Source organism: Acanthopagrus latus, chromosome 8 (genome assembly GCF_904848185.1).
Source record: "Acanthopagrus latus isolate v.2019 chromosome 8, fAcaLat1.1, whole genome shotgun sequence".
Lineage (NCBI taxonomy): Eukaryota > Metazoa > Chordata > Actinopteri > Spariformes > Sparidae > Acanthopagrus > Acanthopagrus latus.
In genome coordinates, this window is record NC_051046.1 from 4,692,402 (window position 1) to 4,704,098 (window position 11,697).

At 40.9% G+C, this 11,697-nt stretch overlaps 1 protein-coding gene across 1 annotated transcript; it reads right to left on the reverse strand.

Annotated features, from left to right (window-relative positions):
- Positions 1–1,293: 1,293 nt before the first annotated feature.
- ehf (ets homologous factor) lies at positions 1,294–11,009 on the reverse strand. Its single transcript, XM_037105745.1, has 9 exons — positions 10,799–11,009; positions 7,470–7,608; positions 6,788–7,045; positions 5,600–5,644; positions 5,431–5,475; positions 5,251–5,313; positions 4,925–4,969; positions 4,475–4,670; positions 1,294–2,017 (listed from the first exon to the last, which is right to left on the reverse strand). Exons 2-9 carry the CDS (start codon positions 7,543–7,545, stop codon positions 1,918–1,920), a joined length of 828 nt encoding a protein of 275 aa, XP_036961640.1. The 5' UTR covers positions 7,546–7,608; positions 10,799–11,009; the 3' UTR covers positions 1,294–1,917.
- Between the last annotated feature and the right edge of the window lie 688 nt (positions 11,010–11,697).

Consider the following 11,697-nt stretch of genomic DNA (forward strand, 5'->3'; position numbering starts at 1 on the left):
GTTTTATGTAAGAGTAGGACTTGAGTACGGTAAATGTACTCAGTTACATTCCATCTCTGCCTCTGATCATTTAAGGAAAACTAGCTTTAATCCCCATCAGTGTTCATGTAAACTGGCACAGTAATCAAACACAGTGAAGCATGTGAGACCAACTAAACTGACACATCCTGTCGGTGAGGCCTTTACCTCATCTGTTTGTGTGGCAGTTACACTTATCCTCACTGTCATCATTAAGAAATGAAAACACACGCAGCTTATAATGACTTATCATGTTTGTGACACGTTAATGGCAGCTGGGTCTGATTTTGAATGCTCTACTAATAGAAGACTCATATTAAGGCTCATGACAAGTGCTGCCCTGGAGAAACTGCAGAGTGTGATTGCAGCACATGAGCGTCACGTCACGTCATCCAAACAATGGAATATGATGGCACTTTAAGTCTCAATCGCATTTGCTTGCTTTTTTCATGTAATGTGACAATATTGCAATCAGCGGGTATTATCTCAACCCAATCAGGGGCCGTCGCTGGTTACATCAGCACTCTGTGTTTCATCCAGTCGTCGATAGAAAACAAAATTAGAGCGAAGTCCTCTAATCAGGGACGCTTTCCCGCTAGCAGGAGGAAATGCTCTGTTAATTGTTTACAAATTCCATTAGATCTGATGGAAGAAGATTGTTCATGATGTGGCTCGTGATAATGACATGTGGTGTCATTTCCTCCATCATGCTGGTGAGCGACACTGATGAGTGTGAGAGCAGAGCGACTGGGCTGAAAGACAGCAGTTGCAGTGGGCAAATTTTAGAAGCCATCAGCGAAGATAACAACAGGAGCGCGGTGTCAATCAACGCCACTCTATGTAAAGAAGGCTTATAAAAGGCAGATAAATTGGAGTGTAGATTAGACACGGATTTGCTTGCGAAACACAGGCCAAAAGAAAGGAGCCCTTTATCGACACTGCTTTTATCTGGTTTGGCCATCTAGGGCCCAGAGAGTCGCACAGGCCTGCAGGAACCAGCCTGGCGGCTGCGTGGCACGCACTGATGAACAATTAACTGTGGCATTTCACACCGATGTGATAAAACAAGTGACGACCTGGACTATCTCTCCGTAGATGGCCATTCAAAGTTAAATGTGGGATCTTGGTCACAGTCCGTGGATAGAAACTGTTGAGCTAGAAGAGCTGCGACATCCATCAGAACAATATTTTCTTATTCTCTCAACAGGTTTAAGTCTGTTGTCTGGTTTTTGATTCACACAAACTACACAGCAGCATTCTGAAAAGTGACCTTTGTGAAATAAAAACAACGGTCTTTATTTGTATCAAACAACGACAAACATTTACACACTTTCTCTTTTACAGCTCAGTGAATGCAAAGACAAGATACACAATTTACTGCTTGTATTCTCTCAATTCATTGCTGCATCGTGCTCATGGAACGCATTCATCTATCATTACTGACGTCGTTTTCCTGCAGCGGTCAAGCATCCCATCCCAAAGGACGCTTCACAGTACACATGTCAAAACACTCACCATACATCCATGTCTCTCTGCAACATGTGTTTTGAATGCAAAAATGTGCTCCTCTGGGAAAAAAAAAAATCAGTGTAAGAGAAACGGGATTCACTGTGTTTCTTTTTGTCAGCTTCTCGTTTTTCCTTTCTCTTACAGGGCTTCATGTAAACACAGGTTCGATAAGCACATTTTTAATAAGGCACGGTCAAGGACTTCTCAGTGCAGTGTCACAGCAAAGGGGTACAATTCAAAAGCAAAAAAACCAAAACAAACAGATACAGTTATCAACAATGTGTAAACAGCTCAAACAAATCTTTATCAAAACAGACAACAAAAACTACAGTAAAACTTGATATTTGCATACAACTTCAAAGACAAAAACACATTAAATTAATGAAATCGTCACTTCTCTGACTCCCTCCATCCTCTCGCGTTCCTCCCGAACTTGTAAACCAGTCTGCGTCCGTCCACTCGCTCTAAGATCTCTCTTTTGTAGTAATATCTGCAACAGAGCGACAGAAGAACCGGCTGGTAAACTCAATTCAAAATAACTTTTTGTGATGCAGCCTGATAACTTGAATCGTATCTAGTCATATTCTCTTTCAGGGCCTGCATGTCGGATGAATACCGTCTGAATCAGATTAATAACAACAATTTAGTGTTTTCTTTTTTTTTCCCTCTCTCAAAGAACATGTCTGATAAATATGCTCTGAATGAGATGAATTACAACAATTTGTGTCTGGTGGAATAATCCTACTAACCAAATGCACTGTGTGTGTGTGTGTGTGTGTGTGTGTGTGTGTGTGTGTGTCCAGCCCGCATTGACACTCGGTTAGAAATAGTCCCTAACACAATCATTACTCCAGTGAGAATAATGTTTGCTAAAAACTAGTATCTCCAACAAGGCCTTTTTTTATGTCTTCAGTAGGAACCAATGGAGCCACAGACAGGGTGAACGTTCTGAGAGATGGACTGCAGCATTGCAGGTTTTGGCATTACCGTCTCACTTTTGTTATCGTATGTTAAAAATATGTTTCTATTCCACACTGACATACATGAGTTGTGTTCCCCTTCCAATCAGTATGAGAAAGAAACTTAATTGTATTATTATGCGTTTGTTAAAGTATGCATGTTGGATTATCAATTCAGTCGCCAGAAGTTCACAGTTCTACAAACGATCGATACATTCACATTTGTACGTCCCATAAGCTATGTGTGATATCATGTTAATGTTACATATTAATGACTTGACTTCCATGGTGAGACGTAGTGGACGGTGGTGGAGTGAGACAACAGGGCTGGTGAGCTAGTAACTGCAGCTCAAGTCTAAGTTTAGACATCTGTAAGCATGACACCAGTGGATATCAGGAAATTCAGGATTTCAAGCCGCATTTATGGAGACTAACATCGTATATTTTTAACTCGCGGTGTTTGTGGTGAAGTATTTCAAGCCAAGACACGATGTTTCCCTAACCCCGAACAAGTGGTTCATGTTCCAAAACCTAACCGGAATATAAGCACAGTGTTGTTTCAACATTAATTTGAAAATTGAACCTTAATAAAGTCAAAGTTGCAATATAGAGAAATGTTGAATGTCAACATTTCTGTGGTTTGCAGAAAATCAAAACATTTATTCTGCTGACTGGGTTAACCTGCTGTATATTTTTTTTTTAATCAGATTACTCTACAGTAGAGAGGAGCTATCAGTTACTCTTCTACCTTCTTGATTCACTGTGTTCATCTATTGGATGATCGATAACTTTGTCAGTAGAGGTAAACGTTGCCTCTCTCATCTGTTGTGGGGCCGATAGCTTTCCACTCGAAAGACTTTTTAAATTTCCTCCGAGTTCAATCCCATAAACTCCAATGAAAAGGGAAACTAAATTAGTCCGGTTGTTACTCCTTGGCTTTTGTTATTCATAACAGAGAGTGTCTGTTTGGTGATGCCATCAAGCTGCAAATTCTTCTGCTGCACCACACTAAAAAGAAAATCAGCTTTGTGGTCACAGTGACAATACCTCCGGGCACATTTTTGCAGTTCCCAGTGGTTTTTGCACTACAATGAAATTAAGCTCATTTGATGAGCTCATTTGAATGTAAAGCTGTGACTGTTGCAGAAGCCAGGAAGATTTTCAGAGGAGAAGGCCGTTTGGGAGTGAAGCAGAAAACATGTAGCCGTTCAAGAAAGACTCCACTTTAGGTAATCAGTGATTGTAAGTGGCGGTTGACCGGTTTTGGATGTGTATCTTTTGATGGTGTCAAGCACGTAAGTGGAGTTGTTTCAGAGCACATTTCAAGAACGCTGTCGGTTCTTTTCATCGGAGACGCTGCAGCGTGAAACTTCTTGCTCATCACATCACAGATCTTATAAGCTTCTACCAAACATGTGCATGTAGGATGTTTTCTGTACTGAATGTGCAGGAACTTTATTTTCTGCAGCCAGGCTTCACTCCCTCTGAGGGTAAAGTGAAGATGCATGATAACATTTAGCAACCGCAGTTGCTACTGAACACAGTGAACAAGAGTGAAATCAGCGGTGTCATAATTGTCTCAGTAGCACGTTACAGAATGATTCACAAAAATGTGAGTAGCAACTGATGCAGGAAGAAGGAGTAAAACTGGAATGACTTGATAGTCAAGAAGTTGTTAATGAGGACTATAATGATGTGTTTCTGGGAGAAAATATAGTAAGGAATCATTAGGTGATGATTATTATATAAACATCTGTAGATCAGCATCAGTTCCTGATGAACTATGAACCAGCCGCTGAGTTGCACAAACCAGTGTTGAATCATTAATTACCAATTTCTTCATCATTAGTGACTCTTTTTGTGTATCTCAAAGTAATCAATCAAATCTTAATTGGAATAAATACTTTTTGGATTTTTTTTCCCCAGTTATTGATAACTCACTTTCCAGTTTTCGTATTTATGTAACCACATAGCTGTTACAGACGTACCTCATTGCCCGACTTAGTTTCTCGTAGGTCATGCTGCTGTTATTCTTCTTCTTGCCCCATAACTGCGCCACCGCCTCCGACTTAAGGAAGCGAAAAACCCCTTCTGTCCGATCCTCCCACTTGATCAGCCCGGGGTTTCGCTCTGGGTTCAGCAGAATGTCCCTGATGAACTCCCACAAGTGGGTCCCCCTCGGGTCTGCGAGCAAAGACAGCAGTTTAAATGGGAGGATCGGGTACAAAGCGTAACACAATAGTAACAAGTGGTCAGTTTAAACTCTTGATTACAAAGTTGTCTGCCCATGTGTTTATCATTTTGTGTGTATTTATTCTGTTTCAAGTGTAATTTCAATATTAATGAAAATTAGGCATTTAAGTAAAAACTGAATGAATGAATATAACAACATAAATGCTCCTTTAAGACGTAAACATGTGTTTACTGTGTTTACTTACTGTGTTTTTTGACCTGATGAGGACGACTGAAAGTCCTTTTGATATCTAAGAGAGAGAAATAATTTTATTGATATTATTTCATTTTTAGGCAACACTTGGTTTTAAATGTACTAACCCAACATCAGCAGCAGCCTTACAATAATTAATTGCTTAGTAAATGTTTTTATAATAGCATTTCAGTATGTTTGTTGACAATTAATTAACTATTCACTAAAGTAACATTAACTTTAAATAACTGTTTATCAATTATTGTTACTTATGTCGGGGTACAATTAAAATCCAGAAAGTGCGATCATGTTTTGTTGTGTGTGTTATGAATTCCTCACCAGGGCTAGAAGGGGTCGGAGAGGCGACAGGTGCGAGGGGGTGGATCGAGGAATCATAGATTTCTGATTTAATTGAGGGGAAAAATAATCAAAATTAACATTGCATTTATTTGTGACATGAATCGATTTTCAAATCGAGCGGTAATAGAAACAATACGGCAGACTGTTTGTTTACAGTACCTCCAGGTGAGTAGCTGACATCTGGAAATGGGCAGGAGAAGTCTACTGTAAAGAGGGAAGTGAAAGGACACAATGATTCATGTGATTTATCTGAACATCTCTGGCCAAAACTGACAGTGTTGACTTTGTTTTGTTTTTTTTTTGTTAGTTTTGATTGGGAGATTCTTACATTCTGGTTTGAGCTCCAGTTGCCCGATATCCACATGGTACTGCCCTGTGTGGGGGGGAGACGGAAAAAGGAAGTGAATTATCATCACAAATCAGCAAAATCTGTTGCTGTGTTGTCTATGTGAAGATTGATCGTTCACTTTCAAATCCATGATGAGACATCAGACAGCAATGGACCAAACCCCTGCCCACAGTATTCAAATCATCATTAGAGCCACAAATTGCATGTTTGAGGGTGAAGACGATCGTTGTAACGCATGTGCAGATCCTGTTTTACAGCTCCTAAGAACGGTGCTGTTTTCAGTGCAAACAAAGCCGAAACATTTACTATTTTTATAACGGTGGAAGGTAAAAGGAGTAGGAAGATAATAATAATAATAATAATAATAATAATAATAATAATAATAATAATAATAATAATAATAATAATAATAATTACCTACAGTCTTTTTTTGTTGTTGTCAATTTTCAACAGGAAGCAACACGCACAATTAAATCAAAACTTGATAACCGCTGACACAAACAATCCCCCCCATGGTCTCCCCAGTTTTTGTGGCGATTATCCATAGTCATCACAAACAGGTGATAATAGTATTTGATATCTGAAAATGTAACACCTTGCCCCAATAAAACAAAGCTGTTTTTTTCTTAAGTAAGTAAGAACAATAGCAGCGCTGTGCCCGGGTATGGTTATCTTTGGCGTATTGAATGGAGGTTAAACCTGTTGTGCTTGGTTTTCCCGTCACTACTTTTATGGTGAGATGCCAGCAACCACAAACTGTAACACAGGAATTTCATGCATCACGAATTGCTTTAAGTTTCTTTCGTGTAAAAGAAATGGTTCAAAGTGCGAAGCCCCTGGCGTATGAACTCCCATTTTCTTGACAACAACCCTCAGACTCTGATCAAAACAATGGCTTGTTTCTCAGCTACATCCCCTCCGTGCTTTGTTAAGAGACCCACTCTACCAAGAGCAAACAACAAATCCATCATCTCCTTCGCTTCGAGCAGCCACTCGCCCCCCCCTCCACAGCACCATGCAGTGTGACCCCTGACCGGCTCTGCGATCCCTTCTCAACAACACTTCAGCAAGAATCTGTTCCAGACACACTCAAATCAACCAGCTTCTCTTTTATTGAGACTAATCAACCCTCCCCCCTTCAACCCCCTCTCAGACTTTCAAACGCACCGCCCCACTTGAGCTCTGTGATGCTGTGGAAGAGAATGTGTCCCACGCTGCCGGCAGCACGGATGAAGTCCTGGTAGCTCAGGCTACAGAGCTGATGGCCGTCCATATCAAAGTTTTGGAAGGGAATGCTGGAGGCATCGATCTGGTGCATGTCCATGACCTGCTGCAGCCACTCCCACACCTGGTACTTAGTCCAGAACTGCGGCTGGGAGTCACGAGGCCACAGGCGGCTTGTGTAACCGGACATCACCATCGGAACTGGGGATAGACGTCAATGATTGTGTATGAAAACATTGTAAAAACTGCACTCGACATCAGTGAATTAATTCTGTTTGTCAATGGACGCGCTTCTGATGAGGGAAACATGAATTCCTCCACTGAAGGTATTTGTCAATAATTAATCTGCAGAGCAGTTTACTCAAAGAGCTGTTGAGCTATTTCTCAGTCGGGAATCCCTGATTCATGCCTTGTGTTTCAAAGCCCTTGGGCTCAATAGGTGAGCAATACATCAGCTGCTAATTGTCAAATGATTTTCATTTTGCATTGCAGTCTCACAACCAGTGAGAGGTGAACTCTATCACGGAATATAAAGCAATCAGACTCCTTCAGGAGGAAAAATGTCATATTTCCTCAATGATATTATTCAGACTATTTAATTAACTATTTACGACATGAGCCTCACCATCAGGGTAGGAGTTGGCAGGGCCCCAGGTTGTGGTCAGCTGGCTGTCCAGGGTGGTGGATGAAGTTATACTCATATTGTAGCTGCTGCACGATGATGTACCATGGCCCAGGGGCTGAGGCAGGAGAGGAGGAATTCACTGTATGGGTAAATCAAAAAGGAGTTATATTTTTTACTGACTGAGGGCATCCTGAGACCCAAGGAACAGCAATGCTTAACATATTTCCATGGATACACCTAAAAAAATGAATGTTTATGTTCATTAAAAGTTACAGTCCTGAACATTTTCATGAAATCCAACCCTATTTTTGTGTCCTGGATGACATTTTTTTAAATTTAATTTCTTCATTCAGTTATAATTTCTCCATATAGCAGTTTAGATTGCTAGTGGTGGAGTCCGCCACACCTGCAGTGGATTCAGAAGGAGGGACTCACTGGAGAACAATGCATGCATGTAATCCAGTACACAGGGGCTGAGTAAAAGCATGTGAGTCCATAAAGTTGCTTTATCAAAAAACAACTGCTTTTCATGTTACACTTTTAAACAGTGCGTCCTCTCTTTACTCAAGTAGCTTTTTGATACAGTAACATGTCTTTTTAATTTGCTACACTTGCCGTTACTACTGAGGAGTTGTCAGCTGCATGGAACAAAGATGATGGAGCAAAGATATAGGCAGCTTCCACATCAGGATATACTTTTTTGATCAGATGGTAAATAAGTGCTTGCTTTGCCTCTGGAAAAGGACCTTCTCTTCTAACCTCCCTAAGCACAGTGAAGTGAGCTGCACACGGGTGAAACTGCAGTTAGCCGGCTCACATTAACTTCATTGATTTTTCATGTGTAACATGAATCGATGGTGTTATGAGAGTTTGGGCGCTTAAATTGGTTTACTTTAGACAGAAGTTAACCTGACGTAGCCTGATAGCAACTTGAAAAATAACCTTTTTATAACTGCGACTACTAAACATTTAAAACTCTAAACATTTAAAATGGAAGGTAACTTGTACTTTGAGCATTTTCATTTACCAGGTACTTTTTAACTGATGTTTTATTTTCATTTTTTTACCTGAGCCATTTCTGATGTGAGTAATTTTACTTCTAGCTGAGCACAAACTTTCAGTTCTCTCTACTCACCACTGACAGCAGCATTTAATCTCATCGCCTTACCTTTCATTGTGTGCTGTCGTAACGGAGCTGTTTAAAGCTTCTACTACTGCAATCGCTGAAATTCCTTCATCTGCTGTGTCATATTAATTGATAGACAAAAAGCCACAGGAATTGACATGTGCTTGTCGCCACACTAACAGTGATCTGTTAAGGAGATGCTAAGAGAAAATGAATAAATTATTATTAATATAACATTAATACGTTTTTGAACATATATAATTGTTTATCTTGTCATGCTTAGTAAACCACTGGAGGTCATGAAAAAAAAACAGAAGCACAAAGGAATTCTGTGTCTGTACAGTTTATGGGCTGTGTAAGCTTTTCCATTAACGTGGGTCAGTTGGATTTTATGTTTTAATGGCAACTTATTTGCATGTTCGGAGAGTAAAACCTCCATTTGATCTGTTTGTCAGTCCACTAATCACACTGTTTGTTTTGGACTGCTTGTCGTGCCTTTGCCTCAGCAAATGCTCAAAATGCCTTGAGTAACAGAAACTTACGCGCCACTGCTGTTCGACTTACTGATGTTATTGTATTAGCCGCACTGATTTTACATAATTACGACTGCTTATTTCACTGTGAGCTGACTGAGTGTTTAGTGTGGGCTCCACTCCCTCTCATTCCTCACACTCACAGTTAGTATTCAAGGCTTTTCAGTGCTCTCCTCTTATCGAGGTAAATGAAGGCATATTTCAGACCTAACTGCAAGTATATTTGCATCCCATGTAAATAAAGCGTGCAGGATTTCAGCAGCTCCACTGTTTTGAGGACTGTTGCACATGCACGACAGCTGAGTCATGTTTGACGCCGTTCGCTGCCAATAACCGGTTTTAGATTTCTGTGTGCGAGTTACATGGAAATCGTTTCTGAATGAGACTTTAAAAACTCCAGACTGTTACTTGACCCATCCTTCACCTGCTCTTGGTTAACACCTTTATGGTAGGTTATAAACAAATTTACGCCAAGCCCTGTGACACATTTTAACTGTAAATACTTTGCTGGCAGCCAAACACACCTGTGGCATCGAACTAGGTTACAGGATTGCCTCGAAAGATCAGGCACTTCACAACAACCTAAGGTTAAGATACCTGAGCGGCAGATAGGTGAAACTTGCCCTCGTGCCAAGGTAGATTAGTGCCTCAGCTGACAATCTGCCATGCTGTGTTAACCCCCACCGCTGTTTACAAGTGCCAAGCAAGTATCATACCAACAAAGCAGCAAGTAGTTTGTGTCAGTGCAAAGTCATGTTGCTCAAAAACTAAAGACCTAGTTACAGTAAGTGATCAATATCCTGTTGGCTGAGTCATAATGGAAAAATCACTTCACTGTAAGCCTAAGACAAAGTCCGAAGTGAGAAATGAGTCAGCCGTCTGACTGTTGGTTTCACTTAAGTCATAGTGGCTCCATCACAACATTGATCCTAACTCAGAGGTTTTTTTTTCTGTTATAGCTCCCTCCAGTTTTGCTTTATTTTCCTATTTCACCAATCTGCTGTAACCGAGGTTGATTCCACAGTGTGAGATATGCAACCTTTCTGCGACACCATCGCCTGAAACAGAGTGCGGAGGCGCAGTGTTGACAGTGTGAACGTGTGCTGAGAAATTGTGAGTGCAGGAACACATTAAAGTAAAAGCGCTACTGCGCATAGAATCTTCACACCACATTTATCAGGCGGTCTCTCGGTAAATGTGAGCAAAGAAAATAATCAATTGAGGGTAAATTTGCTCTACTCAAGGATACATCTTCAAAGTTGTCACCTTCTTTACTGTTTCTATTTTTTCCTTGAAAACTGCTGCTCAGTATGATTCTTAAGACAACCAGACCTTTGCCATCCTAACCCAGACATGACTCTACAAATGAAGATTGTTGCAACAACACCAGAATACATTTGAGATAGCTGGAGGTCTACAGCCACTGGGGGAAGAAGAAATAAATCTATCTATGCCTGAGAAACTCCTTTTTCTCCCATAAAGCAGACACCCTAAACACAACAGGTTAAAGGGCCGAATAAAGCATGTTAAAGAATATAATAACAATTAGTGAACAAGAGAGGATTTGGCAGCATTAACACAAATTGGGCCTTTTATACCTCAGTTCGATCACACTGCCCTCAGATTTTGAAAAGCACCACTGGTCGCCCACCACCAGTATGGCAGCTTACCAGAACAGCAGAACGGAGTCCAACCAGGCCTTGATAGACGTCTCACGCAGATCCACTCAAAACACAGCTGAACAGAGATCAATACAGCTTCCAATACTGCTGGAGGACTGTGTGTTCACAGTGAGTCCCTTCAGCTTCTCAAATCTTTGAATTAACAGCAGAGAGCATGCAGACACACACTGGGTGCTGCCCCTCCACAATGGGTGTTTTATCCTCCCAACTTCCTTATCCCGCTTCAATTGGCTACCTGTCCAGGTTCATTCCATGTAGGTATTTGCATGATACACACCCACACACACACACACACTACCACACACACAACACTAAACATTACTTTTTATATCCCCCACTGGCACTGCTCCATCTCACTTGCTCTCTCAAACACACGCTCACTAGAGCAGAAAAGCACACACTTGTGAGGACGCACACACACGCACACACACAGACACATGCAGACACACACAGACACACGCAGACACACACAGACACACGCAGATGTGGATTCAAACAAACTCACAAGCCCATGGAGGGATTGTTAAATTGCTTAAAGTCATTGTTCATACAGTTGCTCAAAATAGTGTTTAACCTTTAGAGAAAATTTCCCCTGTGTCATTATGTTGCACAACATTTGTTTTCCTTATTTCATCATGATGAACGAGGTGCTGAAGAAGCCCTGTGAGGATTTGTTTTCCTTTTTGAGAGTCGTTGGAACCGCACAGAGGAGAAATATCAGCGTCTGTGAGCCTGAAGAGACTGTAAGAAAAAAAAAATAAAAATGCCGCGACCCGGGTTACACATTTACAAATGTCTCTCATTTCGTCAACACAGTGGCTTGTTTCAGCTCTGAATTTGCAAACTAAATCTACACGTCTGTTTGACGGGATACTATTTAGGCCAGG

Coding starts and splice junctions, on each gene's coding strand:
- ehf (XM_037105745.1), bottom strand. CDS start 7,545: ATGAGTATAACTTCATCCACCACCCTGGACAGCCAGCTGACCACAACC. Junction 7,046..7,469: donor TGCCAACTCCTACCCTGATG/GTGAGGCTCATG, acceptor GTCTATCCCCAG/TTCCGATGGTGATGTCCGGT. Junction 5,645..6,787: donor CACAGAGCTCAAGTGGGGCG/GTGCGTTTGAAA, acceptor CCCCCCACACAG/GGCAGTACCATGTGGATATC.